The sequence below is a fragment of the Lygodium microphyllum genome, chromosome 18, assembly GCF_053477565.2.
Source record: "Lygodium microphyllum isolate KBCC chromosome 18, Lygodium_microphyllum_v1.1.10, whole genome shotgun sequence".
Classification (NCBI taxonomy): Eukaryota; Viridiplantae; Streptophyta; class Polypodiopsida; order Schizaeales; family Lygodiaceae; genus Lygodium; species Lygodium microphyllum.
Window position 1 is genome coordinate 82,028,727 of NC_141152.1, and position 16,194 is coordinate 82,044,920.

The window sequence follows — 16,194 nt, forward strand, 5'->3', positions numbered from 1 at the left end:
CCCTTTCCTTAATCCACGGATTAACAAAAGTGTCATTTTTAACATTTTTTGACCCTAATGAGTCTAGACGCTCATCACAACTGGAGCCATTGCATGGCCCATAAGGCATCCTTGGATCTAAAGTAATTCCCCCTTCTACCTATGAGGTTGGTGAACCCTCTCATGTGCATGACAAACCCCTATTGAGATCCCCCATCAGCCATGTAGCCAACCCCCCACTAAGGCCCTTTCCTACCATTGGTAGAAACTTCCCCACTCCCCCTAGGAGCCCCAATGGAACCTATATTAAATAGCTCCATCATGGATAGTATGGTATTAATACATAGCATGGAAATAATGGATAACATGTCAATAATGGGTAGCATGGCCATAATGGGAAACAGGGGATAAATGCACCACCTGGTATGCAGGGGCAGAAAGGTATGCATGGACATCATGGGACATATGGATAGCCAGGGGGCAACAAGGCCCTCATGATCTACATGATAAGATTATCCTCACTAAGTACAATGGGAAATCTCCCTCACCATCAGACTTAGAAGAATGGACATCCAAGTTGGAGTCCTACTTCAATATCTACCCCTGCATTGATGATCAAAAAATTATCTTTGTCTTTCTCCACTTGGAAGGATTTGCTCATACATAGTGGTGCTATATCAATCGAGATAATAATCAGTTTATTGATTGGGAAGACTTTAAAATGCATATGGTTCAAGTATTTGTGTTCCTTGTGGAAAAAGAGTGGTTGGCAAGACAATGGTACACTCTTGACCAATGTAATCTCACTGTGCATGAGTACACAAAGCAGTTTATGAACTTGACCATGTATGTGGCGATAATTAGCGATGATGCCAAATTGAATAAGGATATCTATGGGTTGAAATGGAGTCTATCGGCAGATTTCATGGCCCAAAATCCTACCACACTATTTGAAGCAATTGAATTGGTTGAGAGATATGCAAGGAAGTACTATAAGAATGAAAAATTTCAGCAAGGTTATGGACAACTAGTCCCGTACCCCTTCAATATCAACCCCATATGAAGGTGATTTTTGAGGCAATTCTACACCTAATAACAATAAAAAAATCCCACTTATCCCACCTTCCATACTGAAAGAAAATAGGGCACTTTTGGGATAACATTTGGCTCTCATGTTGAAAGTAAGTATACTGAAAATAAACAGTCCACTACATTACCTTCCCATGGCTCCATTGGCCAATGGTTCATTTCACTCGGATGTTGTAAAGGAACAAAAGGAAAAAGGCCTATGCTTTAAATGTGAGGATAAGTACACGGATGATCGTGCCTCTAGGTTCCCTTATAAGATAGCTAAGGTCAAGGTTCATAGTATGTATGTCATGGAAGGTTGGCACAATGATGAGGATGGCCTACCCATTGACCATGTTGAGCATATTGAGGATAAGGATCATGAGTAGTTCTATGATTTGAAGGATGGGTTTTCTTTTGACCTGGACAGTTCTCCATCCCAGATACTTGATCTGACATCCCACTCGACTACCACCTCCCTTTGCTCTATCTCCTTGGATACTTGGATAGGTTCTCGAAGCCCCAACACCCTGCATATTCAAGGAAGTATCCATGGGAAGCATGTTTTCATCCTTATGGACAGTGATAGTACTCACCGTTTTGTTGATAATTCAGTCATTGACCAATTGAAATGCACCCCTATCAAATTACACTACCCCTTGAAGATCTAAGTAGTAAATGGAGAGGAAGAAATCACCACACATGTATGCCTCACAGTTCCCTTATTCTTGGCTGAAAATTATGTGGCATTGGTTGACGTAATTCCCTTAGATATGGGCCCCAATGATGTTTTCTTGGGTTGTGATTGGCTGAAACAATTTAGAAAAATTTCTATGAACTTCTTTCATCCCTACATAGAGTTTGTGATGCATGGACAACTCATCTGCTTAGAGGGAATTCAAGATCATACTGATTTTTAGCTCATTACAGCAAAGCAACTCAAATGGGAGTTTAAGAAATGCTCTTAGATCTTTGTATTGCAATTGAATAAGGACAATTCAGGTCAGTCCTCTAAAGTATCTAAGGATTTAGCCTTGCATGCCCTACTTGAGGAGTAAAATGATCTATTTCATATGCCTACAACCCTCCCCTCTAAGAGGCAAGTGGACCACCCACTTGATTTAGAGCCCCATTCCAAGCCAGTAAACAAGCCCCCTTATAGACTCTCCAAGTGTGAATGTGAAGAGATTGATTTGGACTCTGGCTACCACTAGATCCATATGAAGGAGGGAGATGAGATCAAAATGGCCTTCAAGGTTGATCATGAGCTCTATCATTTCTGAGTTATGATTTTTGGATTGACTATTGTCCCCACCACATTTCAAAGCCTCATGAATTAAATTCTTCAACCCTTTCTGTTCAAGTTTGCACTCATTTTCTTTCATGACATCCTCATTTAGAACAAGTCACAAGAAGAGCACTTGGCACATGTCAAAAGGATATTTGACATATTGAGAGAGCATCAACTCTTTGCTAAGGAGAGAAAATGTATCTTCATGCAGATATCTGTGGAGTACTTGGGACACATTGTAAGCAAAAATGACATATAAGAGGTTGACCCTAAGAAGGTGCAAATGTGTTAGGGACTGGTCCATCTTATCCACAACCATTTCATTACGTAGCTTCCTTGATCTCTTTTCATCATACAGATGCTACCATTGCAGAACCTTTGACTGATCGATTAAAAAAGGAATCATTCTTTTGGGATGTCACTTACTGATTATAGCTTCAAACAATTGAAGGAAATGCTTACTTCCGCCCCCATCCTTGTCTGCTATGATTTCTCTAAGATGTTTACCATTCATTATGATGCTAGTGGCAGGGGTATTGGTGCAGTATTGTTGCAAGAGCATGGTGTGATTGCATTTGAGAGTCACAAGCTTGATGATAAGGAGATACAGATGAATGTGTATGACCAAGAGATGTTGGCCATTCTCCATGCTATCAAGAAATGATACCACTATTTGTATAGCAGCCGCTTCCAAGTAAAAAGTGACTATCAAGTCCTCTAGTACTTTGTGACTCACTCCACTTTGACTCCTAAGCAAAGGGGATGGGTGGAAACATTACAAAACTATGACTTTGACATTTCTCACACTCAGGGCAAAGATACTATAGTGCTTGACTCATTCTCTTGAATGTGGGCATGCAGAGTATCCTCTATTTTAGAGTTGCATAGTGATTGGATTGAAGAGCTTTAAGAAGCTTATTTGTTAGATGATAACTTCAACCACATCTTCCAAAAATTATAGCATGGGGTCATGGCAAAGAACTCCCAATATCAGCTCAAACATGGCCTTATTCAGTCCCATGGCAAGATCGTCATCCCACACACCTCTCCCTTCACACAAAAGATCATGGAAGAGATGCATTCTTGTCTCATTGCTAGTCACTTGGGTGTTTTCAAAACATATGACAAGATTTCCAAGATCTTTTATTGGAAATGCTTATGGAGGGATGTCAAAGACTTTGTGACCAAATGTGTTCCATGCCAACAGAATAAGGACAACACACTTAGGCCGGCTAGCCTCCTGCAACCCCTCCTCCCTATTCATGAAGGGAATGGACTCATATCACAATGGACTTCATCACTACCTCCCCATGGCCAAGAAATGTTGAAATAGTATATGTGTGGTAGTTGATCGTCTCACCAAAGCTGCCCACTTTATCCCGATTAAGACACAATACACTGCCTCTCAAGTGGCCACTCAGTTTAAGGAATATGCCTTAAAATTGCATGGCTTATGACAAGTCATAGTACATGATCATGATGATAAGTTTATGAGAAAATTTTGGTAGACAATTTTCACATCTATGGGTACCAAGCTTGCTCCATTCACTGTATACCACCCTCAGATTGATGATCGGATTGAAAGAGTAAACAAATGGCTTGAGATATATTTGCTTGTGATACATGGCTTCACTTGGTTGAGTTTGCCTATAATAACTCCAACCACTCTAGAATTGGGGTTTTCCCATTTGAGGCATTATATGCGTATAAGGTCCCCCTCCCTATAGTCTTATTTCAATGATAAGATCAACCCTCAAAGTTAGGCCGATTTGGATCACATGCAGGCCCTACTTTAGCAATGCAAAGTGAATCTTCAAAAGGCACAAACTCACATGAAACTCTATGTTGAGGAGAAAAGAAATCATTTGGAGTTCTAGGAAGGGGAAGTGGTCCTCTTGAGAGTACCTAAGTCTGCCTACTCCACTCTCAAAGAGGGTAGTAGTAACAAGTTGGCTCACTGCTTCTATGGCCCTACTAGATCTTGAAGAGTTGGTGACTTGGCCTACCAATTAGAGCATCCCTTTACCACCAATCCATAATGTGTTTCATGTAAGCCAGTTGAAATCCTTCATTAGCACCTCAATGGAATATATGGAAGAACTTTCCCCCATATATGAAAAAGGAATCAATCAGTATATCCCTTATGCAATCATTAGGAAACCAGATAAGCACTTAAGATCTCGATCCATCAACCAGTATATCCCTTATGCAGTCATTGGGCAACCAGATAAGCAATTAAGATCTCAATCCATCAAGCAGTACCTTATTAAATGGAAAGGCCTACCCCTAGAATAAGCCTCCAGGCAGCCACCATTGTCAATGAATTTCCTCACCTCCAAGAGGCCCAATAAGCTAAAGACTAGCCAGTTATGTCCCCCGTTTGACCACTCCTTGCTTGCAAGTTGTACACTTTTTTAGAACAATTTTGTACTTGTCCAAATCTTAAGAATGTGCATCCTACTTGAACTGAAAATACTCATCATAAGCTCTGTTTTGATATGTGGCACACCCCATTTGGAGCAACCTATAAAAAATTATGACAATTTTACCTCAACAGACCTATCATGGACAAAATGTTATCCCTAGTCTTTACCCATCCATTTTCATTGTAATGTGGCTCAGAGTAGTACTTGGCACCCCACTCCCTAAGCCCATCCATCACTATCCTCCAGCTCTCTTCATTTTTTAGGGAAGAACCTTCAGGGTGGGGATGGATTGTAGTAACGAGTGGGATACATAGAAATTAGGGGTTAGATACCCAGTCGCACTGACTAGGGTATATAAGGTATAAGAGTCCCATTTTAGGGCAACTACTTATTATCAAGAACATACTCTTCACCTTCATCTTTAGCTTCCATGGCTTCCTCCTTCTTTCTCCTCTCTTTTTTGTCTTTTTCACTCTTCTAATCTTCCCTTCTCTTCTTCTTGCTCTCTTTCTCTCTCTTCAATCCTTTCTCCTCTCTCCTCGCATCTTCATTCATTACACCAATGTCTTGAACTACTCTTTCTTGAATGCATGGAACTACCTATGCACCTAATAAAATTGCTAAATTGAAATGCAACCTACTCTCAAGTAAATGTAGAAACCAAGAGGCTAGAAAGTGGAAGCTTACACAAAGGCTAGGGTCTCTCGAGTCTGCCCTGCAATGGAACTTATCCGGCTATTCCCACTAGGATCGAGACTTTTCCTAACATTTCTCGTTAACATTTCCTTTGAAGAAAGCTCTCAGCTAACCGAGACCACCCTTCCGTAGGATAGACCCATCGATCCATCCACCACACTTCCCTCAGGGGTTATTTTAGTTATCTAATTACCTACCACATTATGTTTGACATATAAAGGCAGCTTTCTTAATTAACTTGTTAATCATAGGTTCCTTTACGTAATTTAGGTCACAGACACAAAGACAAGATAAAACAAGATCAAACACTTCCTTAACTTATCTTCGGATTAATGTGTGTCTCCTGCCCATACATGAGAATTAAGTGTTCCTTTCTGCCTCCGTAAAAAAATCCTTCCGTCTTCCGGTAATAAAACCCGAAGGCTTATCCTTCCAAGATTCTACCTTGTAACTAGTATCAAGGCCTCAAGATCCCATCTCCAGTCACGTAGAACACTTGTGTAGGGCCCAGAGGCATTGGGATTTACGGCCAGAGCCCCCACTGGCACCCAAGCATCCTCCTACGCCATGTAATTTCCATGGAGAGACCTCTTGCGGTGGGTTTGGTCCACATTCCCAACGCGGATTCATAACCCCCTTGGTTAGGGTTTAGCGGTTCGTGGGGGGTAGCTAGCGTCATCCTTCCTTGATTAACCCTTTAGGAAATCAACCATAGCCGAAGCAACCAGCCTAACATCCTTTAACTAGGAAAACATCCTTTTGTTCTCATGGGAATCAATCATCACAGACCCGGCCATGCAATCATCTTACACACCCCACTTGGGTTAACATCCAAAACCACATTAACAAACAGTTGAATGCACATCCTCTTGCTTCAAGGCATTGCAATCCCATTGCATGTACAATCAAAATTTAACTTGGATGAATCAAAACACTTGCTCAAGGGATTTATAACCTTTTCAAACAACCAAGCATAACTTGGGTCAACAATCCATTTAGGGTTAGGTCACTAGCTTCAATTAAGCTAGGAACGTATCCATTTGTGATAGTCCACAGCATGATCGATAAAACAATTCGTAGGCAATTATACTTATTCCTAATGCACCTGATCTCATGAGGGTCTAAGTTTCCATCCATCAGAAACTATCATTTCATGTGTTTCTTTTAGTCATGATCGCAAATCATGAATTCTAAATGACTATTCATGCACTGAATTGGGTTCAAAGCTATTATTTTATGTGAAATAATGCGAAAACCTTATCATTTTATGTATGTAAAATCTATCATATCATGCATATCACTACAACAAAAAGGCCTCATAGACGCACTTTTAGATGCAATTTTTGAATATAGAGAAAATCTTACGGGCGCGTCTATCTGCCCGTCTATTTGCGCGTCTACAGCGTCGCATCTATAATCACATGTATGAACTAATTTACACGCAAAATTAGACGCGCAATAGACACAGATATACACGCGTGAATACAAGCGCATAATAAACCAAAATTGCTATTTATTTAATTTATTCTGTGTGTCTATTAGCGCGTCTATCTGGCAATTAGACAGGCATATAGACACCCCCGTAGGCGCGTTTTTACAAGCACCCATAGATGTGAATGGAAAACAAAAAATATCATTTTTAAAAAAAATATATTTAATTTTTTAAAAAAAATTTGAATTATCTGGTGCGTGTATGAGTGCGTGTACTTTGCATTGTAGACGCGCTTATAAACGCGCATTTTTTGCAATTTAGACGCGCGGATAGACGTGTAAAACAGAACTGGAAAAAAAAACCAGAGAGCATGTGCTCTTTGGTTTTTTCCCCCCCTCCCATACATCAGATTGTGCATTTGGAAAAAAGACAATGGATCTAAAAGCACGAGAATTGAAAATAAAAGCCCATGTATTCATTATAGATCATGTGCACATTGGTTACATGTGGTCCACCTTATCTAAAATTATATGTGAGCTATAAGTGCACCTTGACATGATTGGAATAGCTTGCACATGCACAAGCCAACTAATTTACATCAATCTACTCATGCTATGAATTGGCATGCATGGCTAGGTTAAGTGCACAACAAATGAGACATGTGAGTGTATTGATCAGTTCACTCTCTCACTCTCTCACTATATATATATATATATATATATATACAAGTCAACCTTTGATCTATATATACATCCAATCATCATGCCCTATCCAATCACATTTGTATAGAGCATGATTGGATGTATATAGGGCATGAAATCATATATATATAATTATCTTTGAATGATTGGATGTATATTTGTAATACTCAGAAATAAGTAAAGTTGGTAATGTATATCATGTCCTATGTATGTATATGCCCTATACATGTATATCATGTCCGTACGATCCTATACATGTATATCATGTCCTAGCATATGATCCAGGTGTAATTATGTTGTATATACATCCAATCATGCCCTATTCAAACAAATACTAGCTGTTAAGAGGTTTGGTCATATTCAGGGACTTTATGAGAAATGAAAAATATGTGCGTTTATTTTTGCATCTATAAGCGCGTTTATCAGCGCGGATATATAGACGCGTTTTTTATACTAGCATGAATAGACGTGCTGATACACGCGCTTATTAACGCGCCTGCTTTTTCGCGTGTATAGTGCGCGTCTATAGGGCCTTTCTCTTGTAGTGATAGTGACATATGTAAGTTGGTACCCTTACTTGAAGGCAAGAAAGCTTTTGGCTACACATGGGTTTACAAGGTTAAGCTTAAGTTGGATAGATCTATTGAGCACTATAAGAAACGATTGGTTGCCAATGGATATGTGTAGATTCATGGTATTTATCATGATAAGACTTTTACTCAAGTGGCTGAAATGGCCACTATAAAGACTATCATAGCAGTAGCTACATCAAAGGGTTGGATCATGCATCAAATGGATGTAAAATTTTCCTTTTTGCACAAGAAGTTACAAGAGAAATTTTATGTGGAGCATCCATCTAGTTATATAGATGAGAGTCATCCAGATTATCATGATGTATATAGATTTCGTAAGGCGTTGTATAGGCTAAAGTAAGCACCCAAGGCATGGCATGATAAGTTTGTAGAATACCTTGTCAACATTGGATTTCGCAAAGCATAGTCTGATCACTCACTCTATGTATGTGATAGTGATGTAGCTATTGTGGTCATTACTATATATGTGGATTTCGCAAAGCATAGTCTGATCACTCACTCTATGTATGTGATAGTGGTGTAGATATTGTGGTCATTACTATATATGTGGATGATTTGATCATTGTGGGTAATACTGATTGACCATGTGAAGAGTCTCCTCAAGATTGAATTTGAGTTAAAGTATTTGGGAGAGCTGCATTATTTTCTTTGCATAGAGATAGTTAGGACTCCAAACAATATATGGTTATCATAGAGACAATATGCATTGGATATGTTGAAGTATGGTATGGCCGATTGCAAGCTTATTTTTATACATTTGGATGTTAATTCTAAGCTTAATACACATGAGGGTGACTTGGTTGAGGATGTCGCTATGTATCGAAAGATTGTAGGTAGCCTTATCTATTTGATGATCACAAGACTAGGCAGACCTAAACTATACAATTGATTTGGAGAGTCAATTTATGCAGCTTCCGTGGAAGCCACATTTGAATGCAATGCAATGCACATTACGCTATGGAAAGTCCACATTGGACTATACCTTATTCTATGGTGTAGGTGTACCATTGGACTTACATGGTTACACAAATATAGATTAGGTTGATAATATTTTAGACATGAAATTTACAAGTAGTTTGATGCTATTGTTACTTGGAGGAGTAAGAAATAATCGATAATTGACTTATCTAGTACAAAGGTATTGTAATTACAGCATGTGAAGTAGCTTGGCTACGCAAGCTACTTGGTGATTTGGGGATGCAAGTAGATAAGAAGGTTATCATCTATATGATAATCTTAGTAGCATTCAATTGGCTAGAAAACTAGCGTATCACTAACCAAACACATAGAGGTCCATTATCATTTCATTTAGGAATGGGTTCTGACAGGTGATATTGACTTGGCTTATAACAGTGCCGAGGATCAAGCTGTTGACATTTTTACCATGGCCTTGGAAACTGAGAAGCTTCAACAGATCAAGGCTATGCTTGGAGTTCACCAGCTCATGTTGAGCTTGAGAGGGAGTGTTGAGATGTCGAGTTCTATATGAGTTGGCATCCACTACGTACCCTATAGTTAGACTACATCCACATGTTATGGCACATTCATTGTGCCACGTCTTCTTTCTTTAGCTGGTTCACACTTAAGTAACCATATGTATATACGTTGTGGTAATTTTATATTAGTCTTTTATCATATTGTAAACTTAGTTCTTTTGTGTGGAAGAAGAAGAAAAAAGAAAAAAATTGTTTCAACCTTATCTCTCTTTGTGCTCAAATCTCCATTGCTTTTGCATGTGTGCTCTTGATCTCTTTATGTCTCGTCCCTCTTGTCTGTTTTCAAGGAAAGAGGACGTAAGGATGCAATATCTCAAGCTATGTCTCTTGGAGTCACCTGGATTCGGATACATCATACATAGTATTTTGAGGGTCTTATTGGTAAATGTTTGAAGACGTGTTAGGGGCAAACAAGGCTTGTTACAGAGTACATTTACTCGCTTATCCACTCGTTGACATTTTGAGGCTCATTTAAGAGTGCTTATGAGGATTTGTTAGCCAAACGAGCCTTGTTACGGAGTGCATTAAGCCTTCTTTATCGTGAGTGAGAGCGAGAGACAGTACTGCTGGGTAAGAAAGAGAGATGTTGATCGAACGGAAGACTGCAGAGAATATCTATCCACCAACAGCCGCAGCAACAAAGAGGAAGCGACGATGGCAGTCAATGGGGTGCTGAGGCGGTCACTGGAGGAGACTCTGGGCATGTTCTATCCGTGCATGGGGTGTTACGTGGAGTGGAAATGGACGGGAGACTCGATATGGAGTGCGGCGAGCTGGGCGCCCTCTTCTGCGTGGCTATGGAGGACTCGAGCATGCGCGACTACATGCATGACTCCCACTCCTCTCCTCCTGAGGAGATGGATCTCCTTGTGGAGGATCCCCCTCCGCCTGCAGACTCCATCACTCGATTTGCCCTCCTCATTATCCATGCACGTAATTCATGAATGTTTGTACTTGTTTGAATTTGGTTTTTTCTGAGGAACGTTGTGTTGAAAATGCAGGTAACTCACTTCGAAGGCGGCAGCATGTGCATCGGGATTTGGATGCGCCACAACCTCTACGCTCACTTCATGCGCTGTTGGAGCAAAGTAGCCCAAGGGAACGACGATATCATGCACACTAGCCCTCCTCCTCTCGACTGCCTCGAGTATTACACCACCATGCCCTCCTTCTCCTCCTCTTGGCCCGAAATCATGTCCAAGATATTCTCCTTGACCCCAACCGCCATCTCCCTGCTCAAAGCCAAGACCGCCACCGAGCTGGGTCGCAGCGGCCGCTCCTCCACTATGCAGTCTTTCACGGCCTTCGAAACCCTGGGAGGCTACCGGTTGTGGTCCATCACGCGAGCCAGAGGCCTGGACCCTGCACCGGAGGTCCGGCTGGGCATCTCAGCAGTCAGCAGGTGGACGTTTGATCTACCCCTTGATGAAGGCTACTTCGGCAATGTGGCCTTCCACGGCTGCGCTGCCAATCGCGCCAGGGACCTGGTCGCTGCAAATGCTCTCCCGCACGCCGCAGGGATGGTGAAGGAACCCGTAGCTAAGGTATCCCACGAGTACGTGAGGTCTGCTCCAGAGTGGATCAAGGGGCAAGGCTATGCTAAGAGCATCTCCTTTTCGTTTTGCAAGCCTTTCATGGACCTTCACATCTTGAGCTGGTTGACATTCCCTTTCTATGAGTTTGACTTTGGGTGAGGGACGCTATAACATCCCCCCGACCCCCATACTATCCCCCCCTAAGACTTAACTCCCTCTCTCTCTCTCTCTCCCTCACAATGAACACAGGGGGGGGGGGGGGTTTTCGAGTCATTGTCGGCAACGGTGAAGTTTGGAGGAGGGGGCGCACTGTGCAAGTGACGGCCGATGGGAGGGTGCACTGTCTGCAGACATTGGAGGGGGTCTATCCTACGGAAGGGTGGTCTTGGTTAGCCGAGAGCTTTCCTCAAAGGAAATATTAGCGAGAAATGTTAGGAAAGAGTTGGTCTATGACCTTAGACAATGTTGGCTAGGAACCCAGACTTCAGGTCGATCCTACTGGGAACGGCCGGATAAGTTTCGTTGTGGGGCAGACTCGAGAGACCCTAGTTGGCAAACCCCGTGTCATTCCTTGGGAGTGCCGGGCGGCGTCTTTTAGATATATCTCTCGATGGACTGCTAAGACTGCATGTCTCGCGATTTGAGGAGCGAGCACGTTACAGTTGGTATCAGAGAGGATGTAACATCTCCCCCTCCCCCTTTAATTTTTTTCAAATTTTTTTATCTCTCTCTCTCTCTCCCCCTGCCATGTGCATGGCGGGAAGAGAGAGAGAGAGAGAGAGGAGAGGGAGTGGAGGGTGGGAGATGGGGGGGCATGCAGCCCCAGATGGCGAGGAGCTTCCCCCCCCCCCCCCCCCCCTATTGCAGCACGGTGACCCTCCCCCCCTCCGTTTTCTGACAGCGTGCCCCTCCTTTGATGTGAGCACGTGGCCGCCATAATGGCGCATGGGCCACACGGTGACCCCCCTCCCCCCCCCCCCCCCCCCCTTCCCAGTTTAAAAAACTATATAAAGGGCTCAGCCTTTATGTAGGGGGATAGGAAGAAAAAATGGACGACCAAGCCGTTGTGTTGAGAAGGAGTGGGAGAGAGAAAAGAAGGAGAAGGAGAGAAGGAGTGGGAGAGAGAAAAGAAGAAGAGGGAGAGAAGAAGAAGAAGAGGGAGAGAAGAAGAAGGAGAGGGAGAGAGGAGAAGAGAAGAGGGAGAGAAGGAGGAGAGGAAGGAGAGAAGGAGAGAAGAAATGAAGGAAGGAGAGGGAGAGAAGAAGAGAAGTAGTGAGAGAGAAGAAGAAGAGGGAGAAGAGAAGGAGAAGAAGGAGAAGAGGAGGGAGGAGAGAAGAAGAGAAGGAGAGGAAGAAGAGAGAGGGAGTGGAGGAAGAGAAGAAGAGAAAAGAAGAAGAAGAGAAGTAGTGAGAGAGAAGGAGAGGAGAGGGAGAGAAGAAGAGAAGGAGAGGAAGAAGAGAGAGGGAGTAGAGGAAGAGAAGAAGAGAAAAGAGGAAAAAGAGAAGTGTTGGGGTAAAGGTGCCTCCGCCATGCCGCCCCGTGTATTACTACACTGACAGTACCCACCACTGCACACTGTAGGTGGCGGGCGCCCGTCACGTCACTTTATTCTTTACATTCATTTTAGTGACTAGTAAATAAAGGAAGGCCCGGTCACACATTGTGACTGTTGGAGTTCCCATTTCTTGTCTCTCTCTTTCTTGCTCTTGCTCTCCCGCCATAGCTCGCGTGCAAGCTTCGATCCTTCTCACCTTTCAATTGGTATCAGAGCTTGGCTTCCTCTTACTCGAGCTCAACTCGGTGCTTCTTTACCTTCGCATCGACTCCCTTCATGCATTGGGTTTCCATCCCGGTAGCCATAGCCGATCTCCTGAGCTTCCAACACTCCCCGGCTTCCTGAGCTCCCTCTCGGCATTGTTGGGCTTCTTCAGGGCCTTGCCCTTGAGGTATTGCATCAGAGTTTGAAGGGTTTTACTTCAGTTCTCAGTTTTAAACAGGTGGAAGAAGAGGGGCAGCCATCATTTGAAGCTTCAAAGCTCCATATCTCCCTTGCCCTTTGCTTTGGGCATTCATGGCTTTGTTGTATGCCCTCTTTGGGGCCTCTTTGAGCCTCCCATCCACACCAACATTGCCACATGGAGCAGCCACTTCCTAGGACAGCTTGCACTGAATTTGCGCCAGATTTCTGCCTGCCTACTCATCAAGTTTTCAGCCTATATGCCTTGGCTCCTAAATGAGCACTTAAACAATGGTTTCTAGAAGGCATTTGAGCTACTTTGAAAGCCTCTTTAGGCCTTGTGCTTGGCATTGAAGCTTTGGGGTTGACATTCTCTGATTTGGGACTATCATTTACTGTTATACAGTGCTGGAAATAGGGCAGCCACACTTGGTATTGGCATTTGATGCTTATACTCTACTCCGGTTACCTTGTTTGATGCCCGTATGCGGCCTACATGATGCCTAGTGCCTTGGGAATGTATGCACATGATTATGCCATGATTTTGGCCTAAAATATTGGCTGAAATTTCTCAGTTTTGACAGTCAAACTTGGCTGTAATAACAGTGGGCTGAAGGTACTTTGGATGCTTTGTCACTTACCTATTGGTACCGGATGTATGCTTTGGGATTTGCCATCATGTATCTGACATTTGGGGATGACTTTGAGCTCATGTTTGAATCTATGGAATGTATTTGAGCTACGCATAAGCTCCGTCTTGGTTGGTATTCACTGGCATTTGGACTGACTTGGCATGCTCTTGGACCGCTTATGCCTCATGTCTATGCTTGACAGTTAGGCTTCATACATTACATGCTTTGGTTCGTGATATATGCCGCTTGGTTCGTCTATGCTTTACCGACATTGGGGGGAGCTTTTTGCCTTGGATGTATTTGAGCATTTTCGCCTCAGTTTGATCATTTACTTGGTTGCTATCGGATGTCATTGAGTTGACAGAGATCTTATTTTGGGATTATGTATTGCTCGTTGGTTGCTTCCATCAGTTGCTTCATGTATGTCATGCTCTTGGGATGCCTATGACGTATTGACTTGGTCAATTGTCACTGGTACTTTGTCTTGGTTTTCTTGAGCCCTTGAGCTCGTTTGTACACCTTTTGTGCCAGTGGGAGCATCTTTCATGCTTACTTGACCTTGAGCAGGGATTACATGCTATTGGAGTAGTTACATGTATTGGAGCAGTCTATGTCATTGAGTAGTTACAGATGTATTGAGACTTTGGGATTATACTCCGACAATTGGATGTTGCATTGAGTATATGTCTTGGTTCACAGGATGCTTATGAGATGAGTCTCAGTTTTGGATCCACTTTCTTTTGAGCAGACACCTATTTGTGTTAGGTTTTGGCAGTTGCAAGTACATTTTGCCTAGATTGTCTGGGGATGTGTCTCTTACTGGCAGATGCTATTTGACCTCTCTCGGTGTTATGCTCATGTATTTTCACTGTCATTTGGCTTTGCTTTGTCCTCTCTATGCCGGCTTTGGACCTAGCATTGTTTAGTTAACATTAGATCCAGTTTTGGGACAGTTTGCTCTCATTATTGCAATTCTAAAATTTATTACAGCAAGCATTTATTGGTGGACTGAGTAGTATTTTTAATGCTAAAATATCCTGATTTGGTGTATCGCACCTGGTACTAAGTGGACAGCATCTTTTGGCACACTTTACTCGCCATTTAGAGCTCATTTTAGTGGATTTTGGGCATTTTCTGCTCAGTAAAACAGCCAGCAGTTTTACATTGTATGTGCATTTCCAGCCTGCATTATGGCATCCTCTTCGACTGATAATGCCATATTTAACATCACAAAGTTGGATGGTACCAACTACTCTTATTGAAAGAGTCAAATTTGGCAAGTCTTGATGTAGAAATCTCAGATTAAGCCACTTTGGTTGAGCGGGGAGCAGCCTGAAACTATGGACAATGACGACTGGCTTGAACTTGATGAGCTATGCAAGTCCACGATTGTATTGTCTCTCACTGAAAATGTACATTATAATGTATTTGAGGAAGCACAGAGTGCATGGGATCTATGGAATAAGATCAAGAATCTTTATGATAAGAAAAGTTCGACGAGTCAAATGTACTGGTTGAAGCAGCTTATGGATCTGCGCATGAAGGATAATGTGACTATGTCTGCTCACTTGAGCCAGTTCCATGCTATACTGAAGAACCTGACTTCGTAGGATATCACCTTTGGAGAGGAAGTAACTCCTCTTTTCTTGCTTGGGACTCTGAATGAGTCATGGGATGTATTCCGCACTGCCCTATGTGCCTCTAGTGCTACTCTGAAACTGAATGATGTTGAGAGTGCTCTTCTGCAGGAAGAGGTTAATCGCAAAAACTTGGATGCCTCTCGTATTTCACATGCTTTGATAGTTAGAGGCAGGAATGATAGGAATGATTGTGGTCATGGCCGTGGCCGTGACTCGCAGAAGGGTCAACGTAGTAAGTCACGTAGTAAGTCGCATGGGCGCAATGCTAATGTCACTTGTCATCATTGTGGGAAAAAGGGCCATATCAGACCACAGTGTCATGAGTTGTGCAATGAGAAGTGCAAGGATAAGGGGAAAGAGAAAGTGCAGGAGAAGTCCTTTGATCGCAGCATAGTACCTGCGAAGTCCAGCGTCAAGATTGAGGAAATTAATGTCACGCAGACCGAGGATTCCGATGGTGGTGATGAGTTCATACTTGCAGCTAGTTCTTCTGATGCCTCACACTTGATTGAGACACCTAGTATGTATGCACATTGCTGGTTATTGGATTCAGATACGTCCTTCCATGTGATGCCTTACCATGAGTGGTTTCACTCTTACCGTACTGTATCTGGATCAGTCAAACTTGGAGATGACAGGTCTCTTGATATTGTGAGATGTGGAGATATTCAATTTCAATTTTCCACTGGCAGTTCCTTTTTGCTCAGGGATGTACTTCATGTACCTGCACTTACGCACAGTCTTATGT

General features: G+C 42.6%; 1 protein-coding gene across 1 annotated transcript; it reads left to right on the forward strand.

The window, feature by feature from the left end:
• Nucleotides 1–10,875: 10,875 nt before the first annotated feature.
• Nucleotides 10,876–11,376, forward strand: LOC148021084 (spermidine hydroxycinnamoyl transferase-like). The gene has a single exon (XM_087698206.1). The coding sequence runs from the start codon at nt 10,876–10,878 to the stop codon at nt 11,374–11,376; it is 501 nt and encodes a 166-aa protein (XP_087554332.1).
• The last annotated feature ends 4,818 nt before the right edge of the window (nt 11,377–16,194 follow it).